General features: G+C 39.3%; 2 protein-coding genes across 3 annotated transcripts in view; one reads left to right on the top strand and one right to left on the bottom strand.

The window, feature by feature from the left end:
* Nucleotides 1-6221: 6221 nt before the first annotated feature.
* Rpa3 (replication protein A3) lies at nt 6222-9324 on the bottom strand. 2 transcript variants are annotated; one of them, XM_034519308.2, is made up of 4 exons: nt 9144-9304; nt 8016-8090; nt 7001-7109; nt 6222-6540 (listed from the first exon to the last, which is right to left on the bottom strand). In XM_034519308.2, the coding sequence occupies exons 1-4, from the start codon at nt 9240-9242 to the stop codon at nt 6458-6460; spliced, it is 366 nt and encodes a 121-aa protein (XP_034375199.1). In that variant the 5' UTR covers nt 9243-9304; the 3' UTR covers nt 6222-6457. The 2 variants fall into 2 exon arrangements, with proteins under 2 accessions (XP_034375199.1, XP_076769817.1); XM_076913702.1 differs by having other exon boundaries at nt 6440-6678; nt 9144-9324.
* A 134-nt stretch (nt 9325-9458) lies between these two features.
* Umad1 (UBAP1-MVB12-associated (UMA) domain containing 1) overlaps nt 9459-23443 on the top strand; it is a 157168-nt gene continuing 143183 nt past the window's right edge. Inside the window, exon 1 of the mRNA XM_034518898.2 lies at nt 9459-9638. The gene's annotated coding sequence lies outside the window, so the exon portion shown is untranslated. The remainder of the gene's footprint in view (nt 9639-23443) is intronic.

Genomic DNA, 23443 nt, shown 5'->3' with positions numbered 1-23443 from the left:
ATAGTTTTTTAATATGCAGAAATTACTGTATTTCAGCCTGCATCTTTTAAAATGGGAAATTTCTGTACAACTTAATGCAATGCTACCATTCTGTAATATGAAAGCAGAAGTAATATTATTTACAGTTTTAATCGTAATCAAGAGAAACATCAATTCTGGTATTAATTAGGCATCTTATGACCCCCATGTTGTAGATCAGATGGGGTCATAAGAAACAGAAATAGCTTACCTCAAGCTAACATCATTATTAGAAAGTAATTCAAAACATGTGTTTCACTGATACTCTAGGTTTGACACCATCTTCACAGGAAAGGCAGGCAACTTGATGGCATTAGGATTGAGTATCTTCATAACAGATGAGAATAAAATTCCAGATAAATTAGATAAAGGAAGAAAACAAATTTAAGTTTCACAAAATAAAACTATATCTGTCTGCTAATAATCAGGAGGGTTTCTTTGAAATCTCAGACCAATTAAATACTAACTAGTAAGATAAGACACCTTGAGAGTATGCTAGGCTGCTGTGGTCAGACTTCAGAGGGCTGATTTCAGATTTTGTATGTATCTTCAGTAATTAGGGTATGGCTTAACATCAAGTATGTGTGGTAAGAAAATGCATATTAATATATTGAAAACACAACCTCCAAATTCTCTTGTGTTACTAATAGCACTTGTTCTTCACTCAGAACATTTAACTCAGGACAAAATGCTGTGTTTTGTGCATAATTTTGTCAGGTAAAAAAAAACTCTGAAGTTCCAAGGAACTAACACAAAAGGAAACTAAATTAGGAAATATTCCTGATAAAAGGTATTTAAAATGTTATCAAAACAGTTTCAACTGTCTAAACTGTCACAACAAAAAGTTGGCTCTCAAAATTTATATGGAGGGCCACTGTTAATAGAATAGTTATTAGCTTATTAAATGAGATGGCTACTAAGAAGATACCTCATAGAAATAATCCCTTACTGGTTAAAAAAAACAAAAAAACAAAAAAAACAAAAACAAAAACAAATGTTTGTTGAGTCTTTGGGTTTTACCAATATGGAAATAAAAGGGATATAGAATCTCCCAGGGATGATTAAATAATGCTTTACTGACTTTCAATTTTTTAAATGTCAATCAAACAGGTAATACTGCTGTGAAATTATACTAGATTCTTTTAAAGGACGTATGAACAGATCAGCATGCATATATATGTACACATATATATATTTATATATACACACACACATATATAAAACTTCCCAATGGAAGTAATATTGTTATGGGGAAGAGACTTTGTCTTTGTTTCAACAGAAGAAAAGCTATGGATTCCATCCAAATTAATAAAAATCAGATTTGACTGGGTAAGACATCCCCTGAAGATCTTGGCTGCAGAGGGCAAGAAATCAAGAAAGCGTATACCCAGAAGATGCTCCAACATGTAATAAGGACACATGCTCCACTATGTTCATAGCAGCCATATTTATAATAGACAGAAGTTGGAAAGAACCCAGATGTCCTCCAACAGGAATGGATACAGAAAATGTGGTACATTTACATGATGGAGTACTACTCAGCTATTAAAAACAATTAATTCATGAAATTCATATGCAAATGGATGGAACTTGAAAATATCATCCTGATTGAGGTAACCCAGTCACAAAAGAACACACACGGGATGCACTCACTGATAAGTATTAGCTCAAAAATTTGGAATACCCAAAAAACAATTCACAGGCCTTATGAAGCTCTGTGGGAAGAGGCTCTACTCTCACCATTACAAAGTGGCACTTGGCATAGGCATTGCTTGAGAGAAAAGACAACTCCATATATGGAGTTGTATGTGCTGCGAGGTGTGGTTACCCAATCACCCCACCTCGAGTGATTGAGAGTGGCCAATTAGTGACTTCGTGGCAGCTGCTGATAGGATCAAGGCAATGCATATAAGGGGCTGCGGGAGATGGGGAAGGGGAAAAGACAAGACAAGGATGAGAGAAGAGAAAGAGAGAGGAAGGGTGCTGTACAGGGATAGCTGAATAAACCGCTTGAAGAAGAACACGGTTGCCGTTGCCTTATTCCGAGGTTGGACGTGGGTAGTGACAAAGCTCAAGAAGAAGGAAGAACAAAGTGTGGGTGATTCAGTGCTTCTTAGAAGGGGGAAACAAAATACTCACAGGAGGAAATATGGAGGCAAAGTGTGGAGCAGAGACTGAAGGAAAGGCCATCCAGAGACTTCCCCACCTAGAGATCTATCCCATATACAGTCACCAAACCCTGATGCTATTGCAGATGCTAGGAAGTACTTGATGTTGGGAGCCTGATATGGCTGTGTCCTGAGAGGCTCTGCCAGAGCCTGACAAATACAGAAGGGATGCTTGAAGCCAACTATTGGACTGAGTGTGGAGTCCCTGATGGAGGAGTTGGAGAAGGGACTGAAGGAGCTGACGGGGTTTGCAGTCCCATGTGGGGGAGCAACAGTGTCAACTGGCCAGACCCCCAGAGCTCCTGGGGATTGGACCACCAACCAAATAGTAGACATGGAGGGACCCATGGCTCTGGCTACATATGTGGCAGAGGATGGCCTTGTTGGACATCAGTGGGAAGAACAGCTCTTGGGCCTGAGGGAGTTTGATGCCCCAGTGCAGGAGAATGCTGGAAGATGGGAAGGAGTGGGTGGATGGGTTGGGAAGCACCCTTATAGAGAGGCAGAGGAGAGGGGATGGGATAGGAGGGTTTCTGGAGGGGAGACCTAGAAAGGGGATAATACTTAAAATGTAAATAAAGAAAATAATTCAATAAAAGGAACAAAAAAAAAAAAAAAACAAAAGGTCAACAAAATGGGTAACATATATTGCTGATCCCTCTACATTGGGACAGCTCAGACTGGCTGAAACATGAAAATGTCTCCAACCTTACCTAAGCATAGCCAATGAATGTTAGTCACAAAATCCTCAGGACTTACCATCCATCCTTTCAGATGGCGTGAGTGAAAATTTATATTACAGTTTAATTATACAATCCAAACTAACTTATAAAGACAGATGCTTTACCTGCTCAAAGAGCAGAGTACCATCTTTAACTGGTTTGTGTACGCTGCACATTCCATATGTGTTAATGCAGAAATGTATATTACCTTTGAAAACTTATATGGTCACAGAGAAAAACAACCAGATATCAGTTAATTTAAAGTAGCCCTGACAAGATTCTCCCTTGAGGATGCTGAGAAGGATGCTGAGACATATTTATTCCAGCATCTTGCTAGGTCCACCTGCACTGACTACTTCAATAGCTGCTTCCTTGCGGATCTGCATCTAGAACAACTGTGTATACAGATGCGGATTTCTATGCCTAGATATCTGGCCTGGATGTTGGCATAGTCAAGACTCTCTGGTCTCATGTAAAAATTGTTTTCCATCACCTCTGATTGGTTAACAAAGAGCTGGTTCAGCCAATAACTGGGGAGAGGAGGGAAGGAAGGCTGCACTTCTAATCCCAGTCAGGAGGTCCTAAAGAGACCAAAAAAGGTTGGTTGGGAGCAAACAGGGCAAAGCCCCCCAAATTACTTTTACAGTTGGCACACGTAATGTGGGACATTTCTGTGCCAGCTCTAGCCCATTTTAGCACCCGAATAAATGACATGGAGACCTAATTAAGTTATTAAAATGCTTCAAGCCCTATAACTGCGTACATTATCATCTATTCTAACCTTACTGTGCTAGCTTGTCTATTTCCCAGCCATGGGGTCTTTTACCTGTAATCTGAGTCTTGCTCAGGCTTGCTCTGCTCTGTGTGTATCCTCATGGCCATTCCTCCTAGGCCCTCCTAATGGTCTTTCCACACACACCTCTTCCTTGCCTCTCTCTTTGGTCTCTTTGGGAAATCCCTGACTGGGATTGGAAGTCCCGCCTGCTCATGCATTTTTGCTCACGGTCTTAGAAAGTTCAGCTCATGGTCACTTGGCTCCATGTCTTTGGACCTATGGTGAGGCAGAACATTATAGTAGCAGGAACTTGAGAAGACTGTTAACATCATGGCAGATAAGAAGCAAAGAGAAGGCAGGACCAGAAGCCAGGTTATTCCCTTCAAAGCTGTGCCCCTAGGAATCTACTTTGTCTACAACTTTCCAAAATAAAGCCCTAAGTAGAGATCAAATGCTTACATAAACCTGTAGGCCAATTTCATATTCAAAAGATACCTTACACATGTGGGCATCAAAGAGTCATGAGCATTTCACAGTGCAAATATGCCACCTCCTATAGGCCACCAGTATTGAAAATTATAAATTCAAATTTCTACCGAGATTTAAACTCTTAGTAGTGGGCCCCTATAAAATGAAAAACAGGTTACAAATTTCCAATACACAATAACACAAAGTTCAGAACAGCCAAGAATGGGATCAAAGACTAAAATCCACCATGGCAAAAGTTAAATTCTTATAGTTCTAGGTACGTCATCTGTGACATGTGAGTGCTAACAGGTCTGGGCAATCCTGCTCTGAACACCTTGCCCATTGTGGCCCATGTGACCTCTCTTAGCTCTATTTCCTCTGCAGATACCTTGCTTGTTTCTGGCATCTTTAACACCCTTGAGTTTCCACTACAGCTTGAGTTTCAAAGCCCTCAGTTCATGTATCACCCTGATGCTATCTGTAGGGGCTCTGACTCTCAAACACCATCTAAACTTCCAGTCCTTCCCTTGACATATGGGTAGAAGCCTTCATAGCCCTGCAACTCTTGTGTTTTACATGCCTGAAAAAACAAGCACTGTACGGATGATGCCAAGATCTGCTCTCAGCCTGGGCAGGAGCCAGACCCAGCCAGGCCACTTCTGCACTGACTAAAGAGTGCCTGAGTAGGTGAACACACAAACACACACACAGACACAAGACACACACACACACACACACACACACACATACCCCTTAAAGCTGTGCCTGCAACATTCCGTGGAGCTCCATTCTTAATGTAAAATCTTCCCAACAAGTCAGAAACTTATTCTGTGATGCTCTACTCTCTCTCCCAGTATGCCAAGGAAAAGCATTTGCTTTTTTTTTTCCTTCATAGTACTAAGCTCAGAACAACTACAAAACTCTCTTTGTGTCCACATGAAACATTCCCTTCTAGCCAAACTTCAGTTTCAACATCACTTTTACTCTAGTTCTTACTGTAAACCCAGGTAGAAGATGTGCAATGAACATGTCATAGTCTGAATCTTAGTCTGTCTAGAAATTTTCTCCTCCAAATTAATGTCTTCATTTTGAATTTAACCTCATTTAGTCTCAGGACATAGACAAAAATCTAGACAAATCCTTTCCCAGAATGTTTTTCCAGTCTAATTCCCAACAGTCTCAAATCTACCTGAAATCTTATGAGTAGTCTTTATTTCTATCAGCATTTTGGTCTTTCAAGTTCCAGCCATTATACATGCATTACATCATTAAACTCTGCTCACAATGTTCTAGGACTTCTCTAATCACTTCTCCAAACCCTTGCGAATTCTTCCCCCATCCATTCTTAAGATTTAAGAACCACACAGATTTATCACAGTAATTGCCCTACTTCCCTGGTACCATTTGTGTATACGTTGTATATGAATTAGTCTTATCATTGTGACAAAACACCTGATATTCACAATTTAAAAGGATGGCTTATTCATGCTTTCAGAGGGCTTAGTACCTTACAGATGTCAGGGAATGGGAGAAAAGAGAAATTCATAACATGGTGGCAAAGACACAGTAGAGTGAGGAAGGCATCAGAGACCCACTAGAACCTTGAAAAGCAACCCTCCAGTGATGTATTTCCTTTAACTCGGCCAAATCTAATGTCTCCAGAATTTCTCAAAATAGTTTGATCTGTGAGAGACATTCCAATATTCAGGACCTAAAAATGGTAGATGAGAATTCCATACGAAGAATAGTAACAAGACTAAAGGCATGAAGAAAAAGTCAAAGATTCTGCCAACCCAATCAATGATCACATATCACAATGATCACAAACGATGTTTGTCACTGGTATATACACATTTTAAAATCCAAAATGAAGAAACTTGACAGATATATGCCTGTTCTTTTCATTCACCAAAAGCCCTCTCTAAATAACCTCCTAAGGACTAATCAGCACGGAACATGGTAAGAAAATCTGTAGCACGGCTGGCTCAGGCTTCTGCTTGGTAGATAGAAGTACAAACCTCATAGTTACAAAACTCAAGTTTGAGACTGGAAAATAAAAACAATGACAAATCATATTTTGATTTTTATTATTCAGACCATATATTGAAGTATCAATTTTAAAAAATTTATAAAAAGACTTAGTCGTAAACTATCATACTAGATTTACAAAGAAAAAAATATATATATATATAAAAAAAGAGCAAATTAAATATTAGGAACTATACGTATCTCTCCCTTAAACTGAAGGAGTCTTCTTTAATAGCCTTCAATGTAGCTCAAGGGCAATCTTAAGAAATTCAAGAAGCTCATTCATGTTGTGTAAGCCCTAAAGGAAAAAACTGAGGAAACTCATTGATAATTTTCACAGCTTCATTGTAAAGTTCAAGATCTGAAAGAAACATTTAAGCAAACACTTAATCGACAGTGGAATCCGCAATATCAACTGTTACCTGAAGCATTTCTATGTATTTCTCTCCTTTTCAGAAGTCGACTTATTTTCACAATCCATGTTTATTTAACTGTGGTACTACCAAAGAATGGAGAGATGATAAACCATTATACAGTCATTTTTCTGCTGGGGTCATAATTTCAGTGTTACTATACTGTCTAGTTTCCAACTCATATATTAAAATATTAATTTTTATCATATTTTAAGCCGTTTTTGTCCTATAACTAGTGGAACTTACTGTTTTCTCTACACGTAAGAAATGACTAATTTACAAGGTGCCTTCTCATTTTATAGAAATTGAAAATATACCAGGACTGAGATATAAGACCAAAACCCACTAAATAATAAAAGTTTTCTCCTATTTCTATGAGACTGCTAAATAGAACGATGCTCTACTTACCAAAGCGGTTACAATCTTCCTTAAACTGGACATAAGATGCACACAGGATGGTTGCCTTGGTTGTGACTTTTCCAACGACTTCTATGATTCCAGAGATTTCTTCATCAAGCTAAACGTGGAACAAAATATCAATTAGGAATATTTACCTTTTTAGCTGATAATGAGCTTGGAAGCTGTTACACGATTTACTCCGTTTTTAGATTCACTCACAGTTTACTAATTTTTTCGTTGCAAAAAGAAACTTTACATTTAACCAACATAACTGGAAATCTAGCTTGTCAAAAATGTTGGCATATGTAACAGACAAGGGTGATATGAGTCTTGTTTTCTTTAGTAGTGGTTTCAGTTCTTAAGATACAGTTATACATTTAAGTTGAAGGCAAAGTCTTTTAAAGACACTGAGGATGTTCAGATTTCCTGTTAGCAAACACGTAGTTGTTTAGACAGTCACTGAGAAGAACTGTGTATAAATCTTATAACACATGTCGTATATAGAGTAACCAAACAGTATATGGATTTATCTTCATAAGAGATTACAAAGATGTTTTAAGCACATTAAACATAGATTTTTAAAAATTTTAAAAATATAAAAATATGCATGAAGTAATAGGTTTTTCAAATATATACATATATAAATATGTGAATATTTAAAATAGAAAATAAAACTGACCAGCAATGCCACTTAACATGAATCAGGAGGAACACCTGGGGCCAGCTCCTGAAGGCCAGTCTTGTGATTATAGAAAAAGTAGTTTGAAAAAAAAAAGATTTTCATATGTATTTTTTTGTTTTTTTTTTTTAAAAAATAAAAATTGTTATCCAATCAATACTTAAGGGACACTTTCAGAAAAGTTGGAGCCCTAAGAATCACTAAAGGTTAGAAATGGAAATAAGACAGAATCTGCGAGCATAACTTTGCTTTTTAAAGCTATACAAGTGCAACCTTCACGTTTCCATCCCTTAAATCAGAAATAATAAGAAACCCAAAAATTAAATAGGAAAGCATATCACATACTGGCTCCATCAATTCAATGGTTCCATTTTTTCCTTCTCCATCTGAAAGGATAAACATTTTTCCAGTGGGATGAATCTAAAAAAGGAAACCAATACAAAAAGCCATAGGTTTAGAAAACAGAATCTACAGAAATGAAATATTTAAAAGATTCATTGAAGTTTTATTTGGTTGAACATAAAGTAATAGGTTTTTGGACGGTTTCTTTAGTTCAAGTTATAATCTTGTTACCAGAACTGACGATTTTGAATTTCTAGTAAACAATGAATCAGTGGTTTGTGTGGCTTCTTTTATTTGCAAAATTTGGCAACTTGTACACTAAAACTAAAGGAGGCTTTCACTACCTAATGGAATTCTGCCAACATTCATGATTTAGTACATCTCACAGAATACCTTCTTTTAAAATTAAGAACGATGATCTAAAAGAACTGGTTGCCAGATCTGAGGACGACTTCCCTTGAAATTGAGTTCTGCCACTTGACGTGACTCTTGGGCATTTCAGTTAGCTCTGTCAGCCTACCCCGTGAAGTTAGAAATTCCTTTCACTTAGGAAACGTGAGACTGAAATGACCTAGCAAATAAATCCTTACAAATGACTCTCTTTCACTCGGCGTTCTCAATTTCTGGGACTTTGAGCTTATTTCTTACCAACAGTTAGGACCAGGCTGCGGTTTAAGACTGGGCTAGACACAAGGTGTCTATAGAATATGGGAGGGGCTACCAAGAAATGTTTCATAGAGAAAAGACTGCAAAGTGGAAAAACGGGATCCATAAATAGAGACGGTTGCAAAAGAAAGGGAAACAAGAAGATTCATCAGCTAAGTCTCGCTAAACCAAAAACTAGGACAACAGACAGAGGAGCCAGGTTTGTAAATACCTTTCTGGTACATACAGAAACGGGGGGCTGGGGAGCGCTTGGAACTAAAAGATCATTCGAAACAGTTTTTGCGACATAAAAGAAGCGGCACCAAAATGGAGCTGCAATGGCTTAGAAGTGGAAAAGCTCTTCTTGTGAAAACTAAAGCAAGCTGGAGGGCAATGCTGCTTAAAAGTTACCTGCTCCCAACCTCCGCTCCCTACTCCGCAGCCATTCCCGAGTGGCCCCGTCCTCTCGCCCGAACCCACACGCACCTTTTCCAGCCTCCCCAGGAAGCACACGGGCCGGTCGATATACTGTGTTAACATGCTGGCGTTGACGCGCGCTTTGGGGAGTTCCATTATGTCCACCATGATTCTGCCGCCAACACTCACAACCCGCAGGAAAGCGGAATATGATTGACACCCGGCCAGCGGCCGCGCCAACCCGGGCAGATTTCCCGAACACCAATCAGAGGCGACATGCTCTCCAGCTCCACCAATCAAATCCACAGGAGTATCTAGTTCTCTCCCACGGGGCTAGCGGAGGGGGCTCAATGCTTCCGGAAGTACTGGTCTACTGCCTAGTGACGCGCGGCGTTCCGGAAGTTGCTGGGGCTAAAACACAGTGGTCAGTGGAGGCGGGACTTAGAGAGGCGGGGGCTGACGCTTGGGACCCAGGATCTGGAGCGGCCGAACGTCGACTTGACCCCGGAAGTAGGCTGAAGGACCGTGGCGGGTGGCAAGCTGCGGGCTGCGGCGGAGTCTCAGGTAGCTTTCCTGCGGGAGGTGTCTGGATCTTCATGCCTCTCTCCTCCAGAGAGCTGAACCGTCGGGGTAGGGGGCGGAGTCGGGCGCCTGGTCCGGGAATGCCGCGGTGCGGGCGGTGACAGTTACCAGCTTTTACGTGGGTGGCGCGGGTGCGTGCCTAACCTGGGGTTTGGGTTTTTTTAAGTTTTTGAGCGAGTTCTACCTGAAGGAAATCATCAGCAGTCTTTATCTCCTCCCTCAAGAGGTTGTTGCTAGGAGACCCAGGTTCATTTTCTATAGCACTCTGTGTAACGTACCTGCCTTCTTTACCCACCGGCAGCAAGAAGTGCTGCCGCTTTCTTTACCTTGGACCTTTGCTAGCCAGGGCGATATGGAAGTGTCCATATCCTCACCTACTGGGTGCGAGCGTGCCTTGGGACTCCGGTAGAGGAGGACCACTGGGCAGGACTAGAGGATACAGGCTTCACCAGCTGTCGGACCCAAGCTATTGCTCCTCCACTGGCGTCACATTTTCTCTTTCTGCAAATGAGGGGTTGACTGCTTTGCAAGGCCCTAGCTAACTCTAATTTGGGGTTGTAATATTATATCTAGTTCCCCGAAGTACTTTGAGCCGGCTGTCTGAAAGACAATGTATTCTAAGATTTTAAGAGAATTGTCGGATGTGTTCCTGGTTCATAGAATGACTGGGAAGCTGGGTGGCTGTTGATTTTAGTGATTTCACCAGCAAGGGATTGGTACTGGGAAATTTCAAAATGAATGCACATAAAAATACCTTCAAAAGAGGTTGCAGAAATTAGAATATAATTTTAATTGGGTCTCATAATTATGTGGAACAGTGTCTGGATTTTTCTGAAGCCATAGACTTATTAGCCTTCAAATTCAGGGTCCTAATTGGAATTCCAATGTAGTCCTGCCGTTGCTGCCATAAGTAATAAAATGCAAAGATCTGTTTTGTCAATTTAAGAGTGAAATCCAATCTACCCTATTTAAATGATTGTTAGCGCTCCCTAGAGTTTATGTAGCATTTAACATGTTTGTCTTAATTCTGTTGTTTTTAAAACAAGTTTAAAGAATTTCATTAGTTGTGGGCTGCGTTTCCTTTGGGTACTGGCAAGTCGGTATTGAAGAAGCATCCAGGGTCCACCAACTGCTTTTTCTACCCTGGTGCATAGCACCCTTTAGCTCAGTGAAAACTAACCAGGAAGAAGTAAGTTACTGGTTCAGTTTCAGCTTGCTTTCTCTGTGTGCTGCAAGGGAATGGTACCCTGTCTTCAGCTGTAGGTTCTTACCCTCTTGTTATGGTGGACAACTAGGAGCATGATAGTAAGTTGTGTTGTTTGGTTGCCTCTGGGCCATCCTTTTGAATAACTCCTAGGGAGATATGTCACATTCTTCCAGCCCTGAGAGTTCTGTTTAGTAACTCATGCCTTTAGGGAAAGCATTCTTCACTCATGCAGGGTACCTTCATTTAAACTCCTTTTAAAACCAGTTACACTTTTCAATTAGCTTACAAAGTAATAGGTTTCCTGAGACCTCTTCATACATCCTTAGTCTTGCTTAGTCCCCCTGCTTTCCCCAACCTCCCGTTCCCATCTCCACTTAAGCCTCTCACTCCCAGTATTCTCCTCCAACAAACTACTTTTATAGCACACATGTTCTACTATCCCTACAGCTCCTTAAAATATCTCTATATCCATCTTTGGCCTTTTGTAGCTTCCTGATCTCTAAAGACACCACAAATTAAGCACATAAATCTAAAATCTTAAACCTAGGATCCGGATATGAGAGAGAATACATAGCGTTTGTCTGTCTAAGCCTGTGTTACCTCATTTAGTATAATAATGCTTTCCAGTTTGTTAATTTTCTTGTAAATTTTATAATCCTATTTTTTTCTGTACGGATGAATAAAACCCCATTGTGTATATGTATACATTTTCATTATTTGTTCCTCAGTTGCTGGGCATTCTGGATGGCTGCATTTCCTAGCCGTTGTCAATCGAGTAGTAATGAACATGGATATCAGAGTATCTCTGGAATAGGCTATTGAATATTTTTAAGCCCAGGAGTGATATAGCTAAATCATATGGTAGTTTTCTTTTCAGCTTTCTCAGAGACCTATACAGTGACTTCCTGTCTTACTTACTTTTCTGCTGCTAGAATGAAACATCCTGGCCAAAACCAAAGTTTACTGAAAAGGTTTATTTGGCTTATATATCCTGAATCATAGTCCATTGAGGAAAGCCAAGACAAAATCTCAAACCACGCTTCTGGAAGTAGGAACTGATGCGAAGCCGTGGAGGACTTTTACTTACTGGCTTGCTCCTCATGGCTTGCTCAGCCTGCTTTCCTACAGAACCCAGGACCACCAGCCCAAAAGTGCCTTATACACAGTGGGCTGGGCCCTCCCATATCAAGTATTTATTAAGAAAGTGCTCTGAGGGCTTGTTTATAGTCCAATCTTATGAAGGCATTTTTTTTTTCAATTAAGATCCTGTCCTAGATGACTCTAGCTTTGTGTCAAGTTGACATAAAGCTATCAAAGACACTTAATAGTGACTTCAGTAATTTACATTCCTACCATCAATAGATAAGTGTTTACCTTTCCTGGCATCCTCTCCCGAGTTTTCTTGATGGCAGCTGTTTTGACTGGAGTGAGATGGTATCTCAAGATAGTTTTAATTTCCATTTTCTCTAATAATGTTGAACACCTTTCAAAATATTTATTAGCCACTTGTATTTATTCTTTTGGAAATGCTATGTTCAGTTCCATAGCGCCCCCTTGATTTGGGTTGTTTTCTTGAATTGTTTGTATATTCTAAATACTAATTCTGTGTTGGATATATAACTAGCAAAGATTTTTTTCCCCCTTCGTAGCCGTCTCTTCATTCACTTGACAGTTTACTATACAAAACACTTTTTTCCTCAAGAGTCCCATTTGTTGTTTATTGGTTTCATCTCCTTAGTGATAGAAATTCTATTCTGAAAATCTCTACTATGCTTTTATCTTGAAATGAACTCTCTACTTTTTTCTTTAGTGGTTTTACAGTATCAGGTCTTGGGTTGAGGCCCCTGATCTGGTTGGCATTTACTTTTTGTGCCATGTGGGATATAAGGTTCGAGTTTCATTCTTCTACATGTAGATACCCAGACTCCCTGCCACCGTTGGTGAAGATGCCAGCTTTTCTCCAGCGTGTGTTTTTGACATATTTGCTAAAACTCAGATGTCCATAGTTGCATTGATCTGCTATTTTGTATGTGTGTCTTTTTGTGTAAATACCGTGCCTTTTTCATTACCATGGATCTGTGATGTAACTTGAAATCTGTTACAGAGCAGTATTCTTTTTGTTCATATGGCTTTGGCCATATAGGGTCATTTGGGCTTATATGTGGATTTTAAGGTTGTTTTTCCATTTCTGGGAAGAATGTTGCTGGAATTTTCCCACATATTATATAGAGTCTGCAGATAGCTTTTAGGGTGGATAACCGTTTCCACGCTGTTAATTCCTCTAGTTCATGAACCTGGGAAGTTTACTTGTGGACCTGAAAACCACAGTTCTCATCTTAAAGAGAACAAGACTTAGTTTATTCTGGAGTCAATAAGGGTGATCATGGTCCAGGAACACATATGGAGGCCACTCCTGATTACATGTTCCACCATAGCAGCAGTTTCACAGAGTTTTTATAGTTTTACAGACTAATAAAAGATATAAATCAACTTTAAGGGCAACTTTAGAATACATTGGTGACTACAAAAAGATTTATAAGCCTAAGATGTTGTCTGGTGACATTCTTAGCTCTTGGATTAGCCGAAGTTAGTGTTCTGCTAAGTTAATAGATTTTTAAAAGGTTTTTATTTATTACCACGAGGCGTTAGTTCAGATGCAGAGTGGGACAAGGCATGGCTCTTCCAGAAGGCTAAAACTAGTCCAAGATAAGTAATTAGTCTCTAAACCTACAAAAATTCTAATCTTTTATAGTTCTTAAGTCCCAGTAAATCTATCAGCCTCTGCACACATAGAATCCTTCCAGGAGTTTTTGATAAAGCCAGACACAGCTTCTTTTCAGGAACCTCACTCACACTTCTATCCTTAATTTCATTCTTCAGTGTTTTCAGGTTTTCAGTACTCAGATCCTCGACATCATCAGTGAGGCTTATTCCAAGATCGATTGGTAGGTTGATGGGTTGCTTGCTTTGCTGTTATAAATGATGTTTTTCTGGTTTTGTTCCTTGTAGGCTTATCATTGTTATAGAGGAAGGCTATAATTTTCATATGTTGATTTTGTATCCTGACCTTTACTGAATATGTTTATACTTCTCAGTGTTTCCTGATTGAATCTTCAGGATCTCTTAGAGAATCATAACAGGAACAAGTATGGATGATTTTACTTCTTCTTTTCTTATTTGTAACTTTCTTGTTTCTTTTGCCATACTGCTCTAGCTAATCCAGTACTGTATTTTGTATACTGAGAGTGAACAAAGTAGATACCCTTGTCTTGTTCCTAATTTGGGGGGAGAGGGGGTGGAAATTCTTTTTGAGTTTTCCTCACCTAATACAATATTGGCTATAGATTTGTCATATATAACCTTTATTATGAGAAATGATCATTCTATTCTGAGATTCTGATCGCCTCTCATGCTTTGGTCCTAGGTTTAACTTTTCATGCATTTCAGATTTAGGGTAGATCTTTATATGCTATTTGTGATACCCACAGTCCTTCTTGGTAAACTGACAGTTTCTTGCTCTGGCACTTTTTTTCTTTTTGTTTGGTAATTTAAAATTATAGATTCGTGTTTTATGGAAATTTTTGAAGTTGATTTCTGTGGTTTGGTTTCAGGGTGTGTTTCTCAAGAAAAGATTTGTTTTCTTCTTTGCACAATGTTTGGCCTCAGGCTTTGTGCCTGTTCACTGTGGGACATGGTTCATTAAAACCAAGGCTTGTATCCATCAGAAGCCGGTATTGGTCATGAGAAGGATACCAGTTGTTAGTACTTGGATATCCTCCATAGATTTTTAGCCCTTTCTTCATTCTGGCCTCAGTAGAATTTCCTTATCTCTTAATGGTTCGGGCATGCATTTTAAAATGGTATTAACATATCTCAGTGTTTTTATATAGATTGTACCAAGATACAATTTTTCTGGACATCTGATTTTTCATGTTACCAGAAATATCTATGCACCAGTGTTATTTTTGGCTAAGAGTAAGAACTGCATGCCTGGTGTTTTCATCCCATTAGTGTGACTTAAGAGAGCTTATGGGGGAATCCTAGTTGCTGAAGACAACAAATTTAACTATACGCTAACCAAAGCTTTAATGTATAGCAGCAGTGACATGTCGTAAGGGGTAGAAGTGATTTGAAGTGGTATCTGGGAATGTCTTACTTAAATGCGATGTGAAAGAATCAGCTTGATGAGGGTGGGAGAAGAGTGTAATGGCGAGTTTCATATTTTAGGAGAAACATTGGGAGTTCACAGTGGCGAATGGGTCGGAATAGCCTAGTGAATGTGCTTGGGTACAAGGAACATCACTTCTTTATTTACTAATTTTGCTAAAATATATATAATATAAAAGTTACTGCTTAACTCTTTTTAACCCTGCAGTTAAGTGTATTCTGTAAGTTCATACTGTTATGCTACTATAGCCACCACTGTTTCCATCATCAGAATTCATCTTCCAAAACTTGAATTCTGTGACCATAACTCAGTCACTCCTTAGCATCTTTACTTTCTACCTGTAATGATATAGCTACTCTTAGGTGTCTTATGCAAGTGCAGGAATACAATATTTTTCCTCTTGAACGGGCTTATTTTATTTAGTAATATCTTTAAGGTTTATGTTGTCGTTGTTGTATGTGTTAGAGTTGCATTTCCTCTTAAAGTTGAATAAAAGCTCATTGTATGAGTATACCATATTTCTCATTGTATGAGTATACCATATTTCTCATTGTATGAGTATACCATATTTCTCATTGTATGAGTATACCATATTTCTCATTGTATGAGTATACCATATTTCTCATTGTATGAGTATACCATATTTCTCATTGTATGAGTATACCATATTTCTCATTGTATGAGTATACCATATTTCTCATTGTATGAGTATACCATATTTTGTCTATTCATCTTTGCACTGATGAGTATTTGGACCATATACATCTTGCAGCTTAAATATTTAAGTAAAAAAATTACAGAAAAGAGCCATTATGAGTTGACTCAGTTAGTTCTCAGTTATTAATATCACAAAGGACAGGAACCATGAACAGGATAGCTGTGAGAATCCAAACATCTTCCATCATTTTACAGTATCACCTTTTTAGTAGCCTAACAGTGTTATGTTATTGTTCACAAAGACCAAGCTCTTGAGGAAATATAATCTTCTAAAAACTTCAAGATAATTTGCCACTTATCTAATTAGTCACTTGGCTATATTTTTCCAAACAGATATGGTGTAAAAGGGTACCCAAAGGACTGACTACAAATATGGCTTCTGAGAATTCACTATATTAGAAAGATATCTGAGGTAATCCTTAGGATTCTGCCTCTAGAAGCTCGTTGGGCCATAATACTGTTCCTGAGATAGGGAATAGAGGAGTCTGTGCTGGGGAGTATGACTGAGGCCTGGCTATTAAAAGAATAAATGGCACAGAGTAAGGAACATAGACTTTGAAGTAGACAAGAGTATGTTATGTTCTGATATGTTTTACTTAAGTGTCTTAGCCAAATTACTCAACACTTCAGATCTCTACTTTTCTGTATTAACAAAAGAGAAAACAAAGCTTTACAAAATTATTGTTAGAAGCATTAGTGTCATATATGTAAAGCACTGAACCTAAGACCTTGTGAATCTAAGACCTAAGAATTTTAAGTAACAAGAGTTGTTCTTGGAATGGCTAAATTGTCCTTAAGTCTCTGTGGAGCATCTTGATGGTAATGAGCACCGAGACAGTGAATGTGGAAAGAAAATACAAGCTGCTTGTTCAGAAGGAATTGCCTGAGACTGCAGTACCTGAGTCCATTTGAGTCCTGTTTTACCCAGCTCTCCCTAGCAGCCCAGACAGATAAGAGATCACGACCTCTTTAATTCATGTGAGTTTAGTAAGGTATTTTCTACATTTTCATCTATTTCTTGTGTGAAATTATCATCAGACAGACCCTCTTCCTATTCGTCTGTGGATCCACATTTCCCTTGCTTATGTAGATCTCGTTCTGATGATCTTATTGATGGAGGGACTTGGTTGGTGCTGCAGCTTTCTATTGTTGGCAGCTTCTTGCTCTGTGTCTAGTCCTGGAAGTCAGAAGAATATACATACTACTTTGATTCCTTCAATTCCAGTGGCTAATAAGCCTTGACCATGTGTGGCTCTTCTAGCCAGTAATTGTGTCTTCTATGGCTTAGACTATAAAAGGAATCTAAATGAGTTGGAAAATGAGGACTGATGTGTAATTCTTTGAACTTGAAATTAGACACGTCCTGTGCTCCACTTACAGAGCTTTTTCTGTTTTAGGTTCTAATTGGGGCATCGGCACGCTAATTATCACAGATGACTTTATTCCTCTGTTACCATACATGGTCATTTACCTGAGAGATCGGCTGTACTGGAGAGATGTTTTGTGTTCACGTTGTCTAGAATCCTTTTATGATGTATTTTTCTGTCAGAGTTGCACAGTTAAATAGAGTAGACATTATTGTTCTGGTGATCTGTATAGTCTTCTATGCCCAACTAACAAGGGTTGCATTTGGCATTTATGTAGAGTTGTGTTTGTAATTTTTCTAAAACAGAAAAATATATTATTGAGTCATTAACTTAGAACGATCAATATGATCCAAAAGGCAGAAAATTATCTTCTTAGTGAATAACTGAGACCTAGCTGATAATTTGCAAGTGCAACTTATAATTTCTCAGAAGTCAATAACTTGATTTTTTAGGCTCTGTGTCACTCCCAGTGTTTCACAGAAGAAAGGTATGCTTTGGGGCCTTGGATGATGGCTCAGTGGTGCAGCAGACAAGGTGCTTGCTGCCAAGCCTGCTGGCCTCAGTTTGATCTCCAGTACCATGCAGTGGAAGGAGAAATACCTCCCAAACATTGTCATCTGAGCTCCACATCTGCACCTTGATGTGTGTGCATGTGTGAACACAAACATAGTAACAAATATTGTTTCCCACTTCAATGAGTAAAAAGAGGGGAAGTTTGCTTTGTTTTAAATAAAACCTCTGACTTGTCCCCTGACTGGAACTCATCACATAGCAGGTGATGATGGCATACATCATCAGGACTAGCACACTGCACATATTATTATGCAATGCCAGCAGTCACAGAGGAGAAAAGGACACTGTTCTTCATCCCAGGTAAAGTCTCACATTCCTAGGTCTCAGGGAATTTCTTTTATCCAGAGTGCTCTCTCTGCTCAGTGGTAAATATTGTAGGAATCCTTTTCATCAAATGCCTTGGCGTTCAACTAAGGACAATTTTGCTATACAGGGAGCTTTTGTTAATGTCTAAAGACAGTTTTGGTCTTCCTAACACAAGCAGTGGAGGGTATTTAGTAGATAGAGACCACTGGTTCACTATAGAGGATCACTGTGATACAGTCTTGCATCACTCCCTGGGCATTGTTAAAGCACAGTTGGAATCTGTGGAAATTGTTACCATTAATAACAAGTTCTTTATGTTTATACCATAACTTTTCATTTGATGTTCATCTTCCTGTAAATACAGAAAGATGTCAGAGATGGGCCAGTCAGACTCCTAATTAGCTGTTAACACTCTTCATTGTTTCCCTAGTTTTCTTGAGCAAAATGACTGTCAGTAAAACAGAGTCAGATTAGCCTTAGCCAGCACGAGCCATCTGGAGGACTTCCTAATGCACTGAGGCGCCTCTGAAAGATTGAAGCTGATTGCCCTGACTTCTAAAGGTGCAGCCCCAGCCGGGACTGTTGAAAATAGTTTGTTCCAGATACTATGCTAATCACAGACCTGGACGGATGATGATAACAACTCTACTGCCATTCCACCTTGGACAAATGGGGGAGCACTTCCCCTGGTTGAACAATTACAGTGCCTACATTGTGCAGGTCTCTGGAGGTTCCTTGTACTCTTTCGGAGTTCCTTATAGCTTGATGCTGTATATGTAGCTTGTAATGAATAATTATCCAACTGACAAATATTTTTAAGTGTTTTTTAAAGGCACCAGTTTACTAAAACATTCATAAAGTCATGTTAAGAGAGTATATTTCATTTAAATGTTTTCATTTTCTGTTGACATATATAAGTTACATGACATCACTTTCAATTCAGGTTACAAGTGCAAAGGTTAGAAATGTTAAGTTGGAATGTGGCATTTTTTAAAAGTGAGGCTGTGGCATGCTTGACTCTGTCTTACCGTGTGTCTTCCCACTAATGGAAACTCTAGTGATTACTGATGGCAGCAGAGGCCAAAAGGTCTTACAGATTCAGATGAAAACTGGTGATAAAATCCAATACAGCTCTGAGTAGGTGACAAGGAGAAAGAACTAAGCTAGGTCCATATGCATGTGAGTTGCATATGAGATGGTACACATCTTTATGTAGTGTCAGAGTCACAACCATGCCATATCTAGTTGAAAATATCATCATTCTCTAGATAGTTGGGCATGTTTAACTGGTAGTCTGATTTTTTTTTTTTTTTTTGTGATATACCTTGGCTGGTTGGTTCATTAATAAAATATGAAGCCTTTTGAGGGATGGTGCACTTGCCACCAACAAATTGTGCTTTGTCTTTATGTGCTGTCTAACGCCTTCTGAGGCAGTTTCCAAGCTACTTCTGGCCAGAAGAGGAATAGAACTCAAAAAGATAGAACAATGAAAAGTTTCCCATACTTTGAAAAGCTAAAGTGTTTTATGTATTTGTTTGTTTATTTTGAAGATGGAGCACAGTTTTTATTAGCTTTTGAGAGAAAAGCAACAGTTATCACACTTAACCTCTGCAACCTTGTTTAAAAAGTTTAATCTTTGTACAAGACTCTTCTAAAGAATGTGAACTTAATAGTCAACAAATCTTGGTATGTTGCTCTGCATATTCTACTATTTTTTGACTTTTTAGCCTTTTAAGTAGTTTTTCTTTATTCTTCTGCAGTCTTGATTTTTGTGGCTTATCTACATATCACCTTGGCTAGTGAGGTTAATTCCTTTGGGGTCCTGTACACACCCAATTCCTATTGGCTCTTCTTAGAAAACAAAACAAAAAACAATAAAAACTACCTTCCTTCACCTTCCATTTGTATTGATGCCCTACCCATCAGATGGCATAAAAAGTAGTCTGCCAGGGCTTTTAGAGTTTTTGGTGATCTTTCAGAAATGATTTATGCTGTTTAATGAATTCTTGTCTTAGATTAAAACTACAAAAAGCCCTGCTCTATTTTGTAACTCACAGCAGAAATTAGTAAATGTTCATCTACATTTATATTTTATTTCCATAGTTGTGCATTTCATAATTATCACAGAAGAGGGTAATTGCATATTGTTTAGTATTTGTCAGTAGTATGAAATTCATTATTTAATAAATTTTTGGCACAAGCTTGAAAAAGAAAATGTTTATAAATATACATATATCTTTTATAGTAAAGTGGCTGCTATATTTTAGTACAGAAATTTCACTTCTGATATTAAACAGACAATAAACTCAAGCAAAGTATTTTTATGTCTTAATCTTTTTTGTCATGGGTGATATTACTTAAAAGGAAATCCTCAGAGTAATATGAACAAATAATTATATGATGCACGCTGTCATCCCTCAACTTCAGAGCTATGAGATCTGTGTTGTCTGGTGTCTGGCACACCTACTGGGTGTGGTCTATGTGCAGTATTAAGTGAATGCACTGTCCTTTATGCATTGGTTGTGTCAAATGCATAAAGAAATGGTTTTACTTTTTCACACAGAGATTATCTGTCCCAAACACAAATTTCTTTGAGATTATTTTCTGAATAATTGTGAACTAAAATGTTTATTTCATACCTAAATATGCTAATAATGCTAATTGGTTTGAGATGTGAAGTCAGTCCCCATGGAGCTCTGAGATCCTATGTCTGCCTAGTAGGTGGATATATTTCTAACTTAGCCAGGAACAATGTTGCAGATAGCAAATGATGAATTTTTAAGAATCAATTATGATTTTTGTCCTATTTGCAATGACAAAATTTGCTTGTTATAGACAATCTTTAGAATACTGAAAGTAATGGAGAAGGGAGAGAGGCTGGAACATATTCCAGGCGCACATGGACATCATCGTTCCTGTCCGTCAATGCAGCACTCGGCAGCAGTGCTGCTTACAGGCCTGGCTCACTTTGCAGATGCTGCTCTAAGGTTAAAGTCTTGCTAATGATTATCTCAGAAGACTTGTAGGCTGAGGTGACAGTTTTCCTCCAAAAATATGATTCTAGTGCGCTGCAGCAGTGCTGTGTCTGTCTCTGTCCCAGGCACCTAACCAATAGTGCAAATAGAAATGCAGAGTACGTCAAATCCTGACCTTAACCTTTGGGGAGTTTGTGAAAGTCTTGAAAAACAGAGAGGAGTAAGACCTGGGAAAGCAGAGGATTCATAAAGATGGATGTGGGATTAATCAAATGTGTTTGACTAGTACTGAGGAGTTCTAGTGCTTTCAGAAGTTTTTAGACCTCCCTGTCTTCCAGGGTTTTGTTGGTGGTTTGGTTGTGTGTGTGTATATGTGTGTGTTTGTTCATGCTGGAGTGCATTATGACAATGCATAAGTGGAGGTCAGGGGATAACTTTTGGAGTCAGGTCTTACTTTACACTTTGAAGCATGTCTCTCTTATTCTGCTGTGTAGGATGCTAACTCTAGGATAACCTGTCTGGGCATTTTGAGCTTGGGCTGGTTCCTTGTCTCTTGTCTCTGCCATTGGACTGGGGTTATGCTAGGAGTTGCTCATCCTGCTTTGCCCAAGGGTTCCAGGGGCCTGAGTTCAGGTTGTGAGGCTTATTACACAGCAAGTGCTGTGACCCACTGAGCTAGCTCTATCTACACCCTATTTTTTGAGATAGGATTTCACTATGTAGCCCTGGCTGGCCAGGAACTTGCAATATAGACTAGGCCAGCCTTTACCTTACTTTGTGATCTGTTTTCCTCTGGATAGCCAAGTACTGGAATTACAGTCATGAACCACAATTCTTGGCTTTGATATTCTGTTGATTAAAAAATAGATCCCAATAAGATTTGGCCATGCATGGTGGTAGGTGCGTATTGTTCTATCTATTCTAGAAGCTCAGGATGCAAGATGAATGAGGTGAGCCTCTGCACCATACAAGAGAGCTTGCCTCCACCCTCCCACCCTCCTCAGTGCCAGGATTCTAGGCATGTGCCACCATTTTCATCTTTCTTTTGATTTTTCATCTTGTTTTTCTTCACTTCCACAGAGCTCATATCTTCTGTGGAGGTGGGGTGGGGGTGCTGGCCTATTTCCAGGCCTTTTTTTTTTTTTTTAGCTCTATCATGGTATACAGTTAAGCTCTGTCTTTGAGGATTTTGGGGTGAGCACTGTCTTCCTGTATTGAAATACTATCTTTTCCTCATGGTGTAAAACCACCCCCCATGAAGGGAGGACCTCCCTCAAGCCTCAGAAATTCAAGGCCACCCCAATAACTCACAAGACACCATTCTTGATGCAACAGCATGAGGTATATTTCGGGATCAGTTGACTGAGGCCAAGACTTGTGACCCACATAGGGGCAGAGGAGTGTCGACCCAGTCCAGTCAGCTGGGAGTGGAGGGCTTATAAAGGGCAGAACCACCAACCATGTGGGATGAGGGGGTTACCAAGGAAACATAACATAAAAACAGTAGAAAGTCTTAAAAAGTTCCAACCCAAATTTAGTCAGGGTCATGGGGAAAGCATCTTATACACTTATCTTTTGTAAGAATGTAACCTTGCCCAACCATCTTGTGGTCAGCCAGTTCTTGGGACTACCCAGATGACTTGCATCTTTCTTTGTGGTCAGGAATGTGTCTTCCTGCTTTGGGCCTTCCCCACTCACAGGTGGGTTCTCTTCCCTGAGGCTTGAGGAATATTAATCCAGCAAGTGTCCTCTGACTCAGGGATAATGTACTCCCCACCCCCCCAATGTATCCCGGGGCAGTGAAGGCCTGAAATCTTATATTCAGTTCCTCTTTCTTGGAACTAGTGAACCTAAATTCTTTTGCTCAGATCTAGGGGGTCATAAAAACTTTCTGTATTTTTCATAAGTTTTTAATATCTTTCAATGGCTGATTTTTTTTTTTTTTGTCTTTTCCAATTTTTAATTCTTTTAAAAAAGAAATCTGCTAGGTGTGGTGGCGTAGACTTTAAATCTTACCTCTGGGATTCTGGGGATTAGGGGCTAACAGAGGCAGAAAGATAGATCTCTTGAGTTCAAAACCAACCTTGTCTACAAAGTAGGTTCCAGGCCAGTCAGGGCTAAATTGTGAAACTCTGTTTTTTTGTTTGTTTGTTTGTTTGTTTGGTTGGTTGGTTGGTTGGTTGGTTTTTCGAGACAGGGTTTCTCTGTGTAGCCCTGGCTGTCCTGGACTCACTCTGTAGACCAGGCTGGCCTCGAACTCAGAAATCCGCCTGCCTCTGCCACCCAAGTGCTGGGATTAAAGGCGTGTGCCACCATCACCAGGCTCTGTTTTGTTTTTAAAAGTTACAATACCCAAACAACCATAGGAAGGAAGGAAGGAGGGAGGGAGGGAGGGAGGGAGGGAGGGAGGGAGGTAAGGAGGGAGGGAGGGAGGGAGGGAGGGAAGGAGGGAGGGAAGGAAAGAGGTAAGGAGG

This window comes from Arvicanthis niloticus, chromosome 15 (genome assembly GCF_011762505.2).
Source record: "Arvicanthis niloticus isolate mArvNil1 chromosome 15, mArvNil1.pat.X, whole genome shotgun sequence".
Taxonomy (NCBI): Eukaryota; Metazoa; Chordata; class Mammalia; order Rodentia; family Muridae; genus Arvicanthis; species Arvicanthis niloticus.
Note: the sequence above shows the minus strand (reverse complement) of the source record. Positions and strands in the feature narration are given on the sequence as shown.